Source organism: Dendropsophus ebraccatus, chromosome 2 (assembly GCF_027789765.1).
Source record: "Dendropsophus ebraccatus isolate aDenEbr1 chromosome 2, aDenEbr1.pat, whole genome shotgun sequence".
Lineage (NCBI taxonomy): Eukaryota > Metazoa > Chordata > Amphibia > Anura > Hylidae > Dendropsophus > Dendropsophus ebraccatus.
Window position 1 is genome coordinate 203,357,909 of NC_091455.1, and position 19,655 is coordinate 203,377,563.

General features: G+C 43.7%; 1 protein-coding gene across 1 annotated transcript; it reads left to right on the plus strand.

Moving 5' to 3' along the window:
• Positions 1-1,025: 1,025 nt before the first annotated feature.
• On the plus strand, positions 1,026-6,029 carry LOC138784863 (cathelicidin-related antimicrobial peptide Bf-CRAMP-like). The gene is made up of 4 exons (XM_069960561.1): positions 1,026-1,299; positions 1,414-1,518; positions 4,041-4,106; positions 5,836-6,029. The coding sequence occupies exons 1-4, from the start codon at positions 1,117-1,119 to the stop codon at positions 5,938-5,940; spliced, it is 459 nt and encodes a 152-aa protein (XP_069816662.1). The 5' UTR covers positions 1,026-1,116; the 3' UTR covers positions 5,941-6,029.
• Positions 6,030-19,655: the final 13,626 nt, after the last annotated feature.

The window sequence follows — 19,655 nt, forward strand, 5'->3', positions numbered from 1 at the left end:
GCATCCAGGAGCGGGTGGAAGATGACCTCAAGGGTGATGATGAAGTGCTAGATCCCACATGGACTGAAGGCCTTAAAGATGTCACAGCAGCAGCACCACCACCTCCAGCATTGCCATGCATGTCCACACCTTCCCAGGGAAGTGTGCAGCTTTCTATCCCACAACATGTTGGGCATTTTAATTAGCCAGTAAACATATGGAGAAGGGGCTGGCATATCCTGCTAGGCCACTGCCATGTTGGCTGCTGTCATAGCAGTGATTGTCTGGCCACATCAGATGACCTGGGTGTATATAGACCCAGGTCTCCTCATGCTTGATTCCAACATAGTATGGGCCTTGTCTTTATCCTATAGCAGAAGCCATGCCAGGAGGTATTGTAGGAGTAATTCCAGGAGGTATTGTAGGAGTAATGCCAGGAGTGGTTGTGGGAGTAATGCCAGGAGTGGTTGTGGGAGTAACTTTGTGGCCCCTGACCTGGCACTAATAGTTTAATTGGTTCAGGACACAGCTCTTATGTAGACAGGCTGGTCTACAATATTGCCCCCCCCCCCCCATCCAAAAGGTCCTTCAATACAGCGGCCTGGGAGTCTCCATACATGCTCCCCCTGCTGTCCCACTTCCATTTTCATGGTGTTTCCACCACTTTTAGAGGTTTTCAGGTGCACCAGACACCCTCCCCTAAAAAATGCTCGAGTCTCCCATTGACTTTCATAACTCGAATCAAACACTCGGAGATCGGAAAATACTCAAGTTGAGTAATGAGCATTCAAGCATTTTAGTCCTCGCTCATCTCTACTCAGCAAATCCTGAAGCAAATTAAGATTTTTGTTAAATTTGCCATGAATTTGCCCATCACTATGATAAATCATGAGACGGATATGAGAGAGAAATCCCCTCTAGAGTATTATAGTCAGCCGCCCTCTCTGGACCTAAACTGGATGATAGCAGAGAACAATACATTGTGTATATCCTATTATGTGTCTCCTTCAGCTCCGGACGTCATTGTCTTCCCTTTTCTGGTGAAATTTGGAGCTAGAAATATCACTCTCATCCAAGTATATAAAGAAATAGCCGGACAATAAAAGAGAGAACTGAATAGAGAACTGAGATTCCACGATGATGGGCTGGAGGCTGTCTCTGCTGCTTCTCACTGCTGTCACATTGCATGGTCGTCTCTCCGCAGAGACTGATGTCCTGGAGGAGAAATCTACAAGAGACATTGTCCACCTCTATAACCAGAGGGAGGGGGTCACATACTTATACAGAGCCCTGGAGCAGCTCTCCGCTGCTAAATTAGGGGTAAGTCAACAACATAGGGAATTACCCACAATGCATTTAATTAAAAAGTTTACTATTTGGTATAAATGTCACATTCATCCTATCGGGGAAATCACTGTATTTTATTATTTACAGACGGAAGAGAGTTTCCCGAAGAAGACGATTGTCATTAAAGAGACGACGTGCCTGAAAAGTGACAACAGTCCTGATGTGACCCAGTGCGACTTTAAGTCTGATGGGGTGAGTACTGAGCATAGTGCATGAGGTGGGGGTCATAGTGATGGACATCTATGTGTCTCCAATACATCATTACTCCAATAGGACCAGGGGGACAGGCTTTCTCTGTAGCATTCAATGCCAAGAAGCAGCTGCACAGTTATTGAGCTGGGAGAAAGGTTCAATAATAACTCGAAATAGTATTAACCTTATAATGAACAATGTAAAAAAGGCCATAAAGGAAACCAAAAAATATTGATAATACAGTATATAGTGTGTTTGTTAAAAGTAAAAATCAAAATCAGTCATTCTAACACTAAAACATCATAGGACATAAGTGACAAAAGGAATCCTTATACTGAGCAATCAAACTATATAACTATCTAATATTGCTCCTATATACAAGAATATAACTACTATAATACTGCTCCCTATATACAAGACTATAACTACTATAATACTGCCCCTATATACAGGAATATAACTACTATAATACTGCTCTTATATACAAGACTATAACTACTATAATACTGCTCCTATATACAGGAATATAACTACTATAATACTGCTCTTATATACAAGAATATAACTACTATAATACTGCTCCCTATATACAAGACTATAACTACTATAATACTGCCCCTATATACAGGAATATAACTACTATAATACTGCTCCTATGTACAAGAATATAACTACTATAATACTGCTCCTATATACAAGAATATAACTACTATAATACTGCTCCTATATACCAGAATATAACTGCTATAATACTGCTCCTATATACAAGAATATAACTACTATAATACTGCTCCTATATACCAGAATATAACTACTATAATACTGCTCCTATATACAAGAATATAACTACTATAATACTGCTCCTATATACAAGAATATAACTACTATAATACTGCTCCTATATACAAGAATATAACTACTATAATACTGCTCCTATATACAGGAATATAACTACTATAATACTGCTCCTATATACAAGAATATAACTACTATAATACTGCCCCTATATACAAGAATATAACTGCTATAATACTGCTCCTATATGCAAGAATATAACTACTATAATACTGCCCCTATATACAAGAATATAACTACTATAAAACTGTTCCCTATATACAAGAATATAACTACTATAATGCGGTTCAGGGAAGAAACAGAGTGCTGCACCTCACACCTATGGCTGATACTAGTGCCGCTAGGCTAAATAAAAAACACATCAGAATTTAGTGTATGAATTGATCAAGCCACACTGCCCCATGTACCTCGTGCCGGTATCTGATACACATGGGTCCCTACACTAAATCCACACAGTGCCAGTCAGTGGCCACCAACCCCGCAGGCGTGCACAGTCAGGGAACGGGGGCCATGGGACGGCCCTGCGACCCCCATGCCACAGGACCAACCCAAAAACACCACACCAGAACCCGGCCAGCACCGCCGGCGGAGAAGGTCACCCCCAAGCAGCACAAGTCTGGATGAGGCCTCCCTTCCCTGCACGTGCACGCTTTGCGGGGTTGGCGGTCGCTGACCGACACGGTGTGGAGTTAGCGTAGGGACCCGTGTGGACCAGAGGACCTGCGCGGTGGTACACGGGGCAATATGGCTTGATCAATTCATATACAGACACTCTGGTGTTGATTTTTAATATAGGCCTAGCGGCATTAGTATCAGCCATAGATGGGATGTGCAGCCGTTCCATTCTCTCCAGTTCGTGTTTTACAGTTCTCCCTCTCTGAACAGCTAGCACTCCTTTATAAGACCCACATGACCAAAATTAGCAGGATATGTCTGTGCTCACATGTCTGGACCTTATGTTTTTCCCATTCAGTGAGAGCAGCAATGGTAAGTGTAATACCATATCCATAATTGTGTCGTTTGGGGGCAGCCTTCCCCGCCGGTGGTGCTGGCTGGGTTTTGGTGGGGCTTTTTGGGTCTGGTCCTGTGACATTGGGGTTGCAGGGCCGTTCCATGGCCTCCCTTCCCTGCACGTGCACGCTTTGCGGGGTTGGCGGTCGCTGACCGACACGGTGTGGAGTTAGCGTAGGGACCCGTGTGGACCAGAGGACCTGCGCGGTGGTACACGGGGCAATATGGCTTGATCAATTCATATACAGACACTCTGGTGTTGATTTTTAATATAGGCCTAGCGGCATTAGTATCAGCCATGGATGGGATGTGCAGCCGTTCCATTCTCTCCAGTTCGTATATCTACTATAATATTGCTCCTATATACAAGAATATAACTACTATAATACTGCTCCCTATATACAAGAATATAACTACTATAATACTGCCCCTATATACAAGAATATAACTACTATAATACTGTTCCCTATATACAAGAATATAACTACTATAATACTGTTCCTATATACAAGACTATAACTACTATAATAATGCTCCTATATACAAGAATATAACTACTATAATACTGCTCCTATATACAAGAATATAACTACAATAATACTGCCCCTATGTATAATAATATATTGTAACTCCCATTCTGTTTCTGTGATTTGCAGGATGTGAAGATTTGTGATCTGCGAGTTCAGTCACCTGAGGATATAATGTGCTCCAGTATTGGCCAGGTAGTAACACCTGCTGTAGTTTCTTTATACAGAGGAGTATACGGTATATCAGCTGTTGTAACTGCTATCATGCACCTCTCTTTAAGGCCCCCATGCTTTAAACTGCTCATGGGTCACAAAACCTGAACCTGATAAGTGAGATCTGGATTGTTCTCTCTTCATCTCCTGACAATCCTGTGATTTGTGTCCTTCTAGATCATCTACTGTCTGGAATGTTCTGGGATGTTATTATGGTGGTGTTAGCAGTGGCCTAGTGTGTTGGTATCACTTGCGCACTTGTCGTGGCCAGTAGTGAAGCCCACCCCTGGTGTACAAGCACTGAGCTTTGAAAAGTGTAGAACCAGGTGTGTGGGTGGAGGTGCGATGGACTAATGAGTCCAGCACTTAACCAGAAGATGACTTTACTTGAGAACTTGGTACAGGCACAGGTGTTGGTGGTGCTGGAGGAAGTAGGTGATAGTGGTGGGAGGAGGTTCCTGCCTCAAGTCTTGCTTGACTTGAGATACTGTAGGTTCTGAGACTGTCTTGGGGACCTTTCCCAATTAGTACAGTACTCACCGGGATGGTAGTATAGAAGAATTTGTTACAAGAAGACCTCGTACTCACGGTTAGAATAGGTAGAGAAGACTGTATTTTGCAAAACAAGTCTAGTGATTGTCAGGTTTGGTAGCACGAGTCCCAAGCTTGAACTACTGGGCGACGCTGTGTTCCACTATGGATCAGACGGTGTAGATTGTCCTGAAGGTTTAGAAGGATCCCAGGCGTAAGCGAGGCTGAACCCAGGTGACTGTTACCCCACCTTTGGGCTTAGCTGTGCACAATAACTTTCTCTCAGGCTCTGGAAGAAATGGTGTCTCTGTCTCAAATCATCTCCACTACAGAAGATAACCCAAGACCCAGGCCTAAGTCAGGCCTGGCTGTAGACTGACACTCTGTGTCTCCTTACTGCAGACAACTGACACAGACCCTCCCACCAGGAACTAACTAACATATAGGGGTGACCAGGTCTAACCTCTTATTGGTGGGGAACATACTAGAGGGAGGAATATGTGTAATAGGCTGTGAGCGTGTATAGTAGGACTAAGTTAGGACTTAGTTTCTAGTGGGTATAGTTGGGGAGTTCTCATCTAGATTCAGTTTGAGAAGGAGCGCGCCAAATAAGTCTCTGGAGAAGCTAAGCCAGGGGCTGGCTTTTGCCAGGTCCTCTAATAGGGACGCAACTAGACGAGTCAGTTCTTCTATGAGCACTAGAACCACTGTGTAGTGCTAAGCTTCCTACAAGGGGAGAGAAGCCAAACAGGGAACACCTTGCCCACGCCGTAAACCTCTCTAAACCTCAAGATTCATAGGAACTGACTCCAATGGAACAAAAGTACTAGGAAAAGTCTATGTATTCCACTGCGCAGTGCAGGACAACTGGGAAACCTCTGGAGTCTGCTTAGCCAAGATAAGAAGGCCTGGGGCTCGTACTACCCACCGAGGACGGGTAGCTCACTATTAGGAGGCATAAAGCGATTAAGACTAGAAAAGTTATCCATGACTATGAGTATTCTCTATTCTTTTCTTCTACACACCTCTACTGTTCTGACAAAGTACATGTCTACATTGGTAAGGGCCCCTCTGGATGACTACATCTATATACTTCTTACAGCTGAGTGTTTGTTACAATGTATCAGTGCTGGTGACATGAGACACATGACAAAACATATCCTATTTTTCTTCCCTTTAGAAGGTCCTGGTCAGGAGACGCAGGAACAAGCCGTGTAACAAGAAAAACTGTGGGCCGCGACATGTCATTGGCAGCCTTTCCCCCATTTCTCAGTCTGTGAAGTAAAGTCACAGATGCAGCAGAGCCCATTGTGTTTTACTCTGCTACAGCAATGCAAAGCTGCAAATACAAATAAAGTGTTGTGGTTTAATCCCGATCTGTGTATAGTGTCATCCCTGCCAGGAGGAGGAGGAGGATTAATAATAGATTATTATAATAATATTGATGGCTTATTGTGTAGATTATCTATAATTTCCTGAACAATTCCCCGGCCACAGACCTGACAGGCACACATTTTGCATCCCTATTTAATGTCAAGAGCGGGGACATCTGTCAAAATGATGACTCCAGAGCCAGAAACCTGCTGGTATACAGACAAGAACAGCCTGGACAAGAGGAGCCATGTAATAACAGGTCTGGGTCTACATTTACATGTTACTTGTGTGTGATTGCAGCCTGAGGCCACTAGAGGGCGTTAGATAACACAAAACAGATGTACAACCTGGCTGCTGCTGCCAGTCTGGACTCGCTGTTATGTTACAACTTTTTTTTATAATACTGAAAATGAAATAAAGAATGTTTTTCTATAAAGAACAGTGCAAACCACATAGAGCAATGTTCACATCTATCACAAGAAAAATAAAAATAGAATATAGGAACACCAGACTCCCTGACTACAACTGGTATCTATATGGTCAGTGTATGGCGGTATTATTGTCTGTGCCTGTTCAGCCAGGTGACTATATTCTGCAGCTCACCTGTATAGACCTGGTATCTCATCACTATATGGTCCAGTGTAGAGCGCTATTATCACTATATGGTCAGTGTATGGCGGTATTTTTGTCTGTGCCTGGTCAGCAGGGTAACTATACTCACAGCTCACCCGTATAGACCTGGTATCTCATCACTATATGGTCCAGTGTAGAGCGCTATTATCACTATATGGTCAGTGTATGGCTGTATTTTTGTCTGTGCCTGGTCAGCAGGGTAACTATACTCACAGCTCACCCGTATAGACCTGGTATCTCATCACTATATGGTCCAGTGTAGAGCGCTATTATTGGTATTTGATCACTATATGGTGAGTGTATGGGCTTTTTGTTATATAGGTATATTATAAAATCCTGAATAACCCAGAATGCACATGGGCGGTGGATTATAGAAGGTAGGATGGGACATCTGATTATAATAATTATCAGTGGGTGAAGGTAAAGAGCATTGTCTGAGAATGGCCACTAGATGTCCTCGGTGTACACAGACGTTAACAGAGACCAGATTCAATGGGGATGTGTGTCGTTTCCATACCAGCAGCAGCACAGAATGGTATTACGAGAGTAAAGTTTATGATATATATGATGGTCTGTAATCAATCCTGTGTGGCAAACCAGTGCTCAGGGGTCTCACAGAGCATGAGAAAGAGTAATAAGAAGGACAAAAATATTTTGGTAAAAAGGGATGTGGGGGCTTCAATATGTCCATATACTCTGGGGGGGGGGGGGGCAGAGAGGGGCTACCATGAATTATATGGGGTGATAACATACAGAGTGGTACACACAGCATCCTCCCAGCGATGTGACCCTCTTGGTACACGTTGGTGAATAGGCACCCGCCATGTCATTGCTAGAGGTTTGGACCCGTGCTGGATATATACTATCACTGAGATCCCCTCTAAGTTAAAGATATAGCTGGGAGAAGCAGTTCACTCCCTAGTTTTCTTCTTGATTCAACGTCTTTTGGGAGATGCAACTATTACTCATCACACCCGCGGCTGATACTGTCCCGTAACTCAGGGATGGAGACAACGAAAAACAGTGGGAGACAACATGGAAGTCACAAATTCATCAGACTTGTGATAATGACCCATGAGGCTTATTACCATCACTGGGCTCTTAAAGGGATATGGACAGGGCTCAGGATTCAGGAGTTTAAAAGATATCAACACAGAAAGTTACTTTGTGTTCAGCACCATGGACAGCACATTGAACACATCAAATAGCTGTACATCACAGATTGTTGCAACTTTCTGCATTGATAGCTTATGGACCACAAGAGATATTGCAACCGATTTTGAAGAAATTTCTGGTCTTCTTTAATCTGGGACATGACCCCCCCCCCCCCCCCCCCCCCCGGCCCCCTCACCTAATGCTGGGGTATCAGATATGTCATCTCCTACTATGTTTCTGAAGTATAATGGCGTCCTGAGACTTCTGACTCTGTATTTAGAGTGGGATGTGAGGTTTGTACAGCGCTGCGGAATATGATGGCGCTTTTTTTTTTTTTTTTTTTTCCTCTGGTCTGCTCTGCACCTGGCGGTGGGGTTAATTGATCTCAGGTGCTTAAATCAAGGCTCAGCACTCACTGTGTGTGCTTGCTCACTGTGCTTGCTGACAAGTGGTTGAAAATAAGTGGAGTTTAAAAAAGGAGTTAAAAGAAGGAGTTTCAAGTTCTGGTAAGTGCTAAATCTCTTTCTTTTTCACTGTTTTTGTTGCACTGAGGATGATGTCTAGCGAGATGGAAGGATTCATTCAGTGCGCAGTCTGCCGCATGTACGCACAACTGGAGCAGGTGTTCCAGGGTGAGTACCGCTGTGACAGATGTGAGCATGTTGCCCATCTAGAAGCTCGAGTTAGAGATCTGGAGAAGCATATTGCAACACTGAGGGAACTTGGCCACCTTGAGAGGGAACTTCGGCTCACTGAGCAGGAGGTTAGTGGGGTAGAGATGGAGGGTGGTGATATAGATCAGGAGGCCCCAGTAAGTAGCTGGGTTAATGTAGTTAGAGGGACCAGTAAGGGATCCAAGAAAAGGAAGGCCACTTCTCCTACTGTATACCCAAGCAAAATTGCCAAGTTAGGTGATGATGCAAGGGCATCCGTGTCAGAAAAGGCAGCTCTAGTGGAACCTGTTCTCCCTAACAGCCGGGGAACAGCCTAACTAGTAGTGGGCGGGATGGTATTGTAGGTAGGCCTAGACAGTTAGTGGTTGTAGGGGATTCTATAATCAGGAAGACGGATAGAATAATTTGTCGCCAAGACCGCCTCAACCGAATGGTTTGCTGTCTCCCTGGTGCCAGGGTTCGGCATGTGGTGGAAAGGGTGGATAAATTACGTGGGGAGGCTGGGGATGACCCAGCTGTCGTGGTCCATGTGGGAACCAATGACAGGATACAAGAAAGGTGGAGGTCTATTAAAAATAATTTTAGAGAACTAGGTGCTAAGTTGAAGGGAAGGACCTCCAAGGTGGTATTCTCTGGAATACTGCCTGTGCCATGCGCATCACAGGAAAGACAGCGGGAGCTTAGGGAGTTAAATGCATGGCTCAAGTCATGGTGTAGAGAAGAAGGGTTTGGGTTTTTAGAGCACTGGGCTGACTTTTCATTGGGGTACAAACTGTTTTCCGCAGATAATTTGCACTTTAATGGAAGGGGGTCCGTTGTGCTGGGGGAGAGAATCCTAGAAGGGGTGGAGGGGTTTTTAAACTAGGGATGTGGAGGGAGGACAATGTAGTGTGTAATATAGTGGCGGATAGGTTAGAGAGGGGACAGAACAATGAGGAGGGAGGAGAAGGGTCCTGTGGGGGGGAGGATAAGGGCAGTGCATAGGGAGATCCATATGTTGCGGATGAACAGTGGGGATGATTGTAGCCACAGCACAGTAATAAATCCCATTTCTTATAATGAAGCGGTTAAACTCGATGGTAATATAATGTGTATGGTTACTAATGCCAGAAGTCTAGCCAGCAAGATGGGGGAGCTGGAGGCCTTGGTTCTGGTGGAGTCCATTGATGTGGTTGGTGTGACTGAGACATGGCTGGACTCCTCACATGACTGGGCTGTCAATATTCAGGGATTTGCATTGTTCAGAAGGGACCGGGTGGGCAGAAGGGGAGGAGGAGTATGTCTGTATGTCAGAAATGATATTAAAGTGAGTGTAAAAGATGCAATAGTGGGAGATGACTGTGATGATGTGGAAGCATTATGGGTAGAACTACAGAAGGAGGTAAAGAGTGAAAAAATTATTCTTGGTGTAATCTATAGACCCCCCAACATTACTGAGGAGGTAGATGGCCAGTTGAATAGACAAATAGAGCAGGCTGCCCGGGAGGGAACAGTAGTGATAATGGGGGACCTCAACTACCCAGATATAGATTGGGGTCACGGTTCAGCTAAATCCACAAAGGGGAGGGAATTTCTTACCCTCCTGCAGGATACTTTTCTGGGCCAGTTTGTGGAGGAGCCAACTAGAAGTGATGCCTTGTTGGATCTGGTTATTTCTAACAACGCTGAGCTGGTTGGGGATGTCACTGTCCATGAACACCTGGGGAATAGTGACCACAATATAGTGACTTTAAGCTTAAAGTGTAGAAAAGAAAAACATATTGGGAGGGCAAAAACTCTTAATTTTAAAAGGGCCAATTTTCCTGGGTTAAGGGCAGAACTTCAGGGCATAGACTGGGAGCGGCTGCTGTCACATACGGATACAGCTAATAAATGGGAAATCTTCAAATCCACATTAAATAACTGTACTGCCAAATATATTCCTATGGGTAACAAATATAAAGGGTTAAAATCCAATCCCACATGGCTTACAACCAAGGTTAGAAGGGCTATAAATGAGAAAAAAGGGGCATTCAAAAAATATAAATCAGAGGGGTCAGCTGTAGCATTTAAACATTACAAAGAAGTCAACAAAACCTGTAAAAATGTAATAAAAGCAGCAAAAATTCACAATGAAAGGCAGGTAGCCATAGATAGCAAAAGAAACCCCAAAAATTCTTTAAATATATTAATGCAAAAAAACCAAGGTCAGAGCATATAGGACCCCTAAATAATGGCGAAGGGGAATTAATAACTGGGGATCAGGAGAAAGCTGAGTTACTTAATGGGCTCTTCAGTTCTGTATATACAAAAGAGGATGGAGCTGTGGTGGGTGGGGCCAGTACTGAGGTGGGTGGGGCCAGTGCTGCTAACACAGGTAATGTACTGAACTGGTTTACTATAGATATGGTCCAAGATAAATTAAACAAACTCTATGTAACCAAAGCTCCAGGGCCTGATGGATTGCACCCCAGAGTTCTTAGGGAACTCAGTTCTGTAATTTATCTACCCTTGTATGAAATATTCAGTGATTCTTTGATTACTGGTATTGTGCCGAGGGACTGGCGTAAGGCAAATGTAATGCCGATCTTCAAAAAGGGCTCTCGAACTTCCCCAGGTAACTATAGACCCGTAAGCTTAACGTCCATTGTGGGGAAACTATTTGAGGGGCTTATAAGGGACTACATCCAGGAATATATAGTGGCTAATAGTATTATAACTTAAGTGATAACCAGCATGGATTTACTAAGGACAGAAGCTGTCAAACCAACCTAATATGTTTCTATGAAGAGGTAAGTAGAAGCCTGGATGGGAGCGCAGCTGTGGATATCGTGTACCTGGATTTTGCAAAAGCGTTTGACACAGTTCCTCATGGACATCTGATGGGTAAGTTAAAGTCTATCGGTTTGGAAAATTTAATGTGTAACTGGATTGAAAACTGGCTTAATAATCGTACCCAGAGAGTGGTGGTCAATGATTCCTACTCCGAATGGTCCCCGGTAATAAGTGGTGTACCCCAAGGGTCAGTACTGGGCCCCCTTCTGTATAACTTGTTTATTAATGATATTGAGAATGGAATTAACAGCAATGTTTCTATCTTTGCAGATGACACCAAGCTTTGTAGTACAGTACAGTCTATGGAGGATGTGCAGATGTTACAGTCTGACTTAGACACTCTGAGTGTTTGGGCGTCCACTTGGCAAATGAGGTTCAATGTGGATAAATGTAAAGTTATGCACCTGGGTACTAATAACCCGCATGCATCATATGTCCTGGGGGGAGTTACTCTGGGAGAGTCACTGATAGAGAAGGATCTGGGTGTACTTGTAGATAATAGACTACAGAACAGCACACAATGTCAGTCAGCTGCTTCTAAGGCCAGCAGGATATTGTCATGCATTAAAACAGGCATGGACTCTCGGGACAGGAATATAATATTACCGCTTTATAAAGCTTTGGTGCGGCCTCATCTGGAGTATGCTGTCCAGTTTTGGAACTCGATTCATAAAAAGGATGTTCTAGAGCTGGAGAGGGTACAAAGACGGGCAACTAAACTAATAAGGGGAATGGAGCATCTTAGCTATGAGGAGAGATTAAAAGAATTACATTTGTTTAGTCTGGAGAAGAGACGTTTAGGGTCCGTTCACACCTACCGCATCCGCAGCTTATTTTTCCGCGGAAATCCGCAGGTCTGGTAGTGCAGATTTCAACCTGCGAGAAATCCGCGTATGTGTGCGTTTTGCGGTTTTTCTGCAGCAAGTTTATCGCAACTGAAATGTCCGTTTAGAATGAGAGACATTTTAAATGGACATTTCAGTTGCGATAAACTTGCTGCGGGAAAACCGCAAAACGCACACATACGCGGATTTCTCGCAGGTTGAAATCTGCACTACCAGACCTGCGGATTTCCGCGGAAAAATAAGCTGCGTATGCGGTAGGTGTGAACGCACCCTTAAGGGGAGATATGATTAACTTATTTAAATATATAAATGGCCCCTACAAGAGATATGGGGAAAAGATGTTCCAGGTAAAACCCCCTCAAAGGACAAGAGGGCACTGCCTCCGCCTGGAGAGACAAGGGGGCGCTGCCTCCGCCTGGAGAAAAAAAGGTTCAATCTCCGGAGGCGACAAGCCTTCTTTACCATGAGAACTGTGAATCTGTGGAACAGTCTACCACAGGATCTGGTCACAGCAACAACAGTAGAGGGCTTCAAAACCGGCCTAAACAAGTTCTTAGAGCAAAATAATATAAATGCATATGTATAGAACCTATCACCCCTCCCCCTTCCCTGTATCCATCCCCTCCTTGGTTGAACTTGATGGACATGTGTCTTTTTTCAACCGTATTAACTATGTAACAATGTAACTATATATAAATAGATGGATTATTATTATTACATAAGTACACGAATACGCTAAGTAAGTACACGAAGGAGCTAATTATCTCCTCCTACTGGTTTGTGTGTATGGAGAGCAGGGATAGGTAGAGAAAAAGAAAGCACCTCCTATAGGTTGGCACAGAACACATGGCATAACAGTAACCCTTTCCTAACTTCAGCTGTGGAGTGCTGGAATCATCACCTGTTCTGCTACATTTGTTAATCAATGGCTAAGCCACCGTGGAATCCGTGCACCTCCTGGCATCTAAGAGGTGAGCTGACTTCAGCATACTTTATCACTATAGAATACTACCTTCATCACCACTAAACCTGGAGTGAGAACTTTGCAACAGGTGCCTAAGGCACTGGATAGTGGGACACCACAGGACCACCGACCGTCCCTGGGTACCCATGCTATACGCCCGTGTGCCCTCAAGGTCAAAGTTCAAAGAGGAAACCAGGAAGTGATCAGATGTATGGAGAAGAATAATGGCACAGTGATGAAAGCCCTATTACACGGGCCGATGTTTAGGAGCAGGCGAGCGGTGACCTGTCAGATTAGCGCTCGCTTGCTCACTTACTCTCTGCACTATTACATGAACCAACAGTGAGAGGGTAAGGGCGGGGTGCTGCAGGAGGGGCTACCTGGACGATCTTCAAATATTCTGTGTGGCCCATACAAGATAGCAGGGGTCTGCTGCCACCGCAAACCGAGGGATGGCCAGCAGACCGTCGCTATCGTTCCAGTCTTTTCAACATGTTGGAAGACAAGGATCAGCCGACATTGTTTCAACAGGAACTATTACACCAAGCGATTATCAGACGCAAATACGGCCAATAATGGTGTAATAGGGCCTTTTCCCGATACAGAGATAAGTGGGGGGGTATGAAGCCCCTCGCTCCTATCAACTCCCCACCCCACAATCTCTTACTTTACCCTAACCTGTGAATAGGGGAGAAGTTGATTTTGCCCGGATAACCCCTTTAAGGCTCTGTTCACATATGTAATTTTTTATGCGATTTTGCAGAGGTTTAATCACCGCACTGTAAAACACATGAGAAGCTCCAGGTGTGAACACGGCCCAATCTTGAGTATATTACAGAGTGGTTTCAAATCGCCGGCAGTAACTAATATAGATTTAAAGGGGTATTCCCCCCAAGAGCTAAAAAAATAAAATGCTCCCAAACCTAGCTGGCTTTACTCACCAAGTCCCCCTGAGTATTTTGAGACGTCTCCCATCTTTCTAGCTGCTGCCGTTCCTGAGTTACAACTTTTTCTAAAACATGGTCTACATCCAAGATAGGAAACTACATTTCCCATCATGCAATGCTTCTGCCTGATAATGGTGAAGTAGCAGAGCTGAGACAATGAAGGAGATGATGACGGTGTAGCAGAGCTGAGATGGCAGTGTCGGTGTAGCAAAGTTGAGTTGGAAGTGACGGTGTAGCAGAGCTGAGTTGGCAGGGACGCCGGTGTAGCAGAGCTGAGTTGGCGGGGACGCCGGTGTAGCAGAGCTAAGTTGGTGATGATGCGGGCGATTGCGAGGGGCGGGGCTTGTCGCGAGGGGGGGCGGAGCTAGTCGCGGGCGATCGCGGGGGGCGGAGCTAGTCGCGGGCGATTATGGGGGGCGGAGCTAGTCGCGGGCGATTACAGGGGCAGAGCTAGCAGCGGGCGATTGCGGGGGGCGGAGCTAGTCGCGGGCGATCGAGGGGGCGGAGCTTGCCGCGGGGGGGGGCGCAGGTGAGTGCGGGTGAGTGAGGGATGCCAGGGGTGATGGGGGGGTTGGGGGGGCGGTTGGTTGTGGGCCAGGGGGCTGTGTGCTGTGGGTGAGTGCTGCCCGGAGGCTCTGGACACGGGGTGAGCTCTGGGCTGGGGGTGACCGGGCGGCTGCTGTTAGAGAGGGATGCTGTCACAGCTGCACTGATCACTGTCTCCCTCTGTAACAGCAGCCGCCCCATCAGTGTTCTCAGTCACTTCACTGTGCTGGGACTGAGGACACGTGATGCCGACTCGGAGGGTGGGGGCCAGGAGCAGGGAGCGTGTCGGAGTGGACTGAGGTCTGATGATTCTATGCAATTCATGGGCGTTGAATGCAGCTGGATAACAGCAAAACTGTGCAGAATCCATAATAACTTTATATTGGAAAGATGGAAAGCTACGGGTGGGCAACGTATTAACGCAAAAATAATTTTGGGGGGAATACCCCTTTAATAGAAAAGCTCTAGAGACAGCTACACTTTAATAAATCTTTCTAAACATCAAAATATTGCAAAACCCATCAAAAAGATAAAGAAAAGCCACTGTAAATCCCCTTTTAGAACTGATTATGAGGGCAGAAACCGCTATAGAGAATGAATGACACAATTTCATAGGAATTCAGAAGAGAAACCAAAAGTGACATTGTAATTCACTAGAAAACCGATCCAGCTGTTCCAGATTATAAAGTATTTCTCATCAGTTCTGGAGACCGGACAGAGCTCAATAAGCCCTTTCCTTTTATCTGTCCGATATCTTGGTGACATTAACCCCTTCCTGCTCAGTGCTATACAGTGACGGCAGGGGCCGTAGCTAGGATTCATGGGGGCCCATGGCAAAAAACTGTACAGGGCCCTATGAATTTTTTACCCCCCCCCCCCCCCATGCTTTTCCATAGCAGTTGCGTGGTCTGGCTCCATGGTACCTACCATTATCTTGCCTGGCTAAACACCACCTGGCTCCCTTGGGTTACTGCGTATATGTTGTTGGGTGTTAATGGCACCAAGAGAAGTTTTAAAGGAGGAGAGAAGGCTATGGTCAGAAAGTTGGGAAAAAGAGTCAGTAAAGTTAGAAATAGGGAAGAGTCGGAAGAAGACAAGGTCAAATGAGTTTCCATCCAGTCTGAAAGAGTTAAGGAGGGAAACTGAGAGGCAGATGGGGAGACTGGGCTGGTAATGTGCTGTCCCACCATGGGTGTTTTGTGTTTCTTACACCTGTTGCAAAAGCTTTTTCTCCAGGTTAAGTGGTGATGAAGGTATTTTATAGTTTTACCACATAACATCAGTATTTTATATGTATGCTCTTATGTGTTGCACAGCTAAAGCTACCAAAGGGTTATTGTTTTATGTATACCATGTGCTTTTTCTGACCTATATTAGGTGCCCCCTACTCTCAGCCTATCTCTTTCTTTCTCCTGCACACATTCCTTTCCACCACTCACAGGGTGGATAACACATCCCCTGTAGGAAGTAGTTACTTGGTGGGAGGAGGGGTAGCTGTAGTCTTATTCAGATTCCCGCGGGGGAAGGATACAGAGCAAATGTCCCTGCCGTAGCCAAGCCAGGGCCTGGCTCTGCCAGGACCCTTGTCCAGGACAAGTTCAGTGTTCAGTGTGATAGTGAGTTGGTGAGAGACACACATGTGCAGATTCAACTAGAGACAACCTGTTCTTTCAGTACTTATATCTACTATGCAGTGATAGACACTACAAATGGAGAAGAGTCGGGGATCATCCTAGCCCACGCCGAGAACCACTCTACAAAGTGCAGGGCAGTATCCTGATACACAAGACGAACTTACCTGGATAGAACAAACTTACCAGAAGGTCTACATGTACTATTTCACAGTGCAGGTTAACCGAGACACCCTTGGCAACTTAGCTTCATCCAGGTAACCAAGGCTGGGGCTTGTATCACCCTATTAGGACAAGTACCTCGACATTGTAGGTCAGAAGGTGGTCAGAGCAAAGTCTATACATGGGTACAAGTATGCTGATGATGAAAGAATGCCCAACCTACCACTATGCCTGTTCTCTGGTCGGAGGAGCTTTGAAGGTCCCAAGAAGTTACAGCAGCCATTGAGGCCATGGTGTAGCCATATTTCCATGAGAACAGGTCATAAACCTTGTTGAGTTTGTTGGACAGAGAGTAGATCACAGTAGAGGAGATAGGAGAAGGAATGCGGGGAATCCTATCTGTGCAGATATCTGTACGACGGTTATAAAAGAGTTTGGTATTTTTACGGGATTTGATCTGAAAACTGGAAACTTTTGGTTTTTGGGACTTCAGCAGAGAAGTCCTTCCTTGTGGAGAGAACGCGTCTAATCTGGTTGTATTATTTAGTTTTGGAGGCGTGTAATGGATCTATAAGTGTTAATAGTGTTTGCAATCATTGTGTAACTTTATGCCTTTTATGTGTTTGTTTTGCCTTTTAACCTAAGCTTGTAGTGATACATTAGCGTTGTGCAATGTGATAGATTCTCAGGATGTGTTGGATGTTTGGAGACTAAATCTCAGTATTTGATCAACAAAAAGTTTCCCAACTTGTATCAGTAGTTTTTATATTGGAGGAAGTTGGGTTTATTTTCTTCTGTTATGGGAACAGAATTGAGATCCTCCTCCTTGTCCAGCGACTGCAGTGCACAATATGACCACAAGGAGGAGTCTCGAGGACTTGTCTGTTGTTGCCATTGGAAATACTCTATATCAGGAATGTGGAACCTTCTGCCCTCCAGCTTTTGGAAAACTACAATTCCCATCATGCCTGGAGAGCCAAGGATAAAATTTCAGCTGTCCAGGCATGATGGGATTTGTAGTTTTCCAAAAGCTGGAGGGCCAAAAGGTCCCCATTCCTAATCTATACAGTACATTCTCAGACACCCAGGTTATCAGAATCGTTCAGGTTCTTAACCACAGATCAGGGCTATAGTGATCCGCACTGCTAGAAAAGCTCTAAAACACATAAAAATGTGTGTGCAGCTCCACATGTGGACGGATTCCCCAGAAATCAATGTCTGACCTCATATAGAACATACCAGGGAACTTCCTAGGAACACTGAGCATAACATAACCATTATCCAGTAGCTGAGATCATTGTACAACCACAAAGCAACAAAAACACTGATATAATATAGAGCAGGAGGCGTCTGGATCCAAATCATTTGCAGAATATTTTACCCCTGAATCATCATTATTGTGGTTCACAGTCTGTATTATCCCTATTATCTCTGCATTATCTGTTATCTCTGTATTATGCCCATTATCCCTGTATTATCCCTATTATCTCTGTATTATGCCCATTATCCCTGTATTATTCCTATTATCTCTGTATTATCTGTTATCTATGTATTATGCCTATTATCCCTGTATTATCCCTATTATCTCTGTATTATCTGTTATCTCTGTATTATGCCCATTATCCCTGTATTATCCCTATTATCTCTGTATTATCTGTTATCTCTGTATTATACCCATTATCCCTGTATTATCCCTATTATCTCTGTATTATGCCCATTATCCCTGTATTATTCCTATTATCTCTGTATTATCTGTTATCTCTGTATTATGCCCATTATCCCTGTATTATCCCTATTATCTCTGTATTATCTGTTATCTCTGTATTATGCCCATTATCCCTGTATTATCCCTATTATCTCTGTATTATCTGTTATCTCTGTATTATGCCCATTATCCCTGTATTATCCCTATTATCTCTGTATTATGCTTATTATCCCTGTATTATTCCTATTATCTCTGTATTATCTGTTATCTCTGTATTATGCCCATTATCCCTATTATCTCTGTATTATCTGTTATCTCTGTATTATGCCCATTATCCCTGTATTATCCCTATTATCTCTGTATTATGCCCATTATCCCTGTATTATTCCTATTATCTCTGTATTATCTGTTATCTCTGTATTATGCCCATTATCCCTGTATTATTCCTATTATCTCTGTATTATCTGTTATCTCTGTATTATGCCCATTATCCCTGTATTATTCCTATTATCTCTGTATTATCTGTTATCTCTGTATTATGCCCATTATCCCTGTATTATTCCTATTATCTCTGTATTATCTGTTATCTCTGTATTATGCCCATTATCCCTGTATTATCCCTATTATCTCTGTATTATGCCCATTATCCCTGTATTATTCCTATTATCTCTGTATTATCTGTTATCTCTGTATTATGCCCATTATCCCTGTATTATTCCTATTATCTCTGTATTATCTGTTATCTCTGTATTATGCCCATTATCCCTGTATTATCCCTATTATCTCTGTATTATGCCCATTATCCCTGTATTATTCCTATTATCTCTGTATTATCTGTTATCTCTGTATTATGCCCATTATCCCTGTATTATCCCTATTATCTCTGTATTATCTGTTATCTCTGTATTATGCCCATTATCCCTGTATTATGCCCATTATCCCTGTATTGTCCCCATTAGCCCCATAGTATCACTACAATCCCTGTATTTTCCATTATTATTCAATCTCTGCATTGTCCCTATTATCATTGTATTGCCCTATTAGCTCTGTACTGTCCCCATTAGCCCTTTAGTATCCCTATTATCCCTGCATTATCCCTATATTATTCCTGTTATCTCTGCATTGCCCCTGTTAGCCCTGTATTAACCCTATTATCCCTATATGTTTCCCTTTAGATCTGCATTATCCCTATTACCCCTGTTTTATCCCTATTATCCCTGTTTTGTCCCCATTAGCCCTGTATTATCCCTATTATCCCTGGATTATCTCAATTACCCCTATAATATTCCAATTAGCCCAATATTATAGCCCAATATTTTGTCCCTTTATTATCCCTATTATCCCTGTATTTTCCTTTAGCCCTGCATTATCTCTGTATTATCCCCATTAGCCATCTATTATCTCTATTGTTCCTGTATTATTCCTATTATCCCTTTATCATTACTATTATTCCTGTATGATGTAAATTATCCCTATTATCCCTGTATTTTTCCCTTTATCCCTGCATTATCCCTGTTTTATCCTGATTATCCCTGTATTATCCCCATTAT

What these genes read in the sequence shown, in the direction of transcription:
- LOC138784863 (XM_069960561.1), top strand. Translation starts at nt 1,117, where the DNA reads ATGATGGGCTGGAGGCTGTCTCTGCTGCTTCTCACTGCTGTCACATTG. An exon ending in TCTCCGCTGCTAAATTAGGG is followed by an intron (nt 1,300 to 1,413) that starts GTAAGTCAACAA and finishes TATTATTTACAG; the next exon opens with ACGGAAGAGAGTTTCCCGAA. An exon ending in GCGACTTTAAGTCTGATGGG is followed by an intron (nt 1,519 to 4,040) that starts GTGAGTACTGAG and finishes TGTGATTTGCAG; the next exon opens with GATGTGAAGATTTGTGATCT.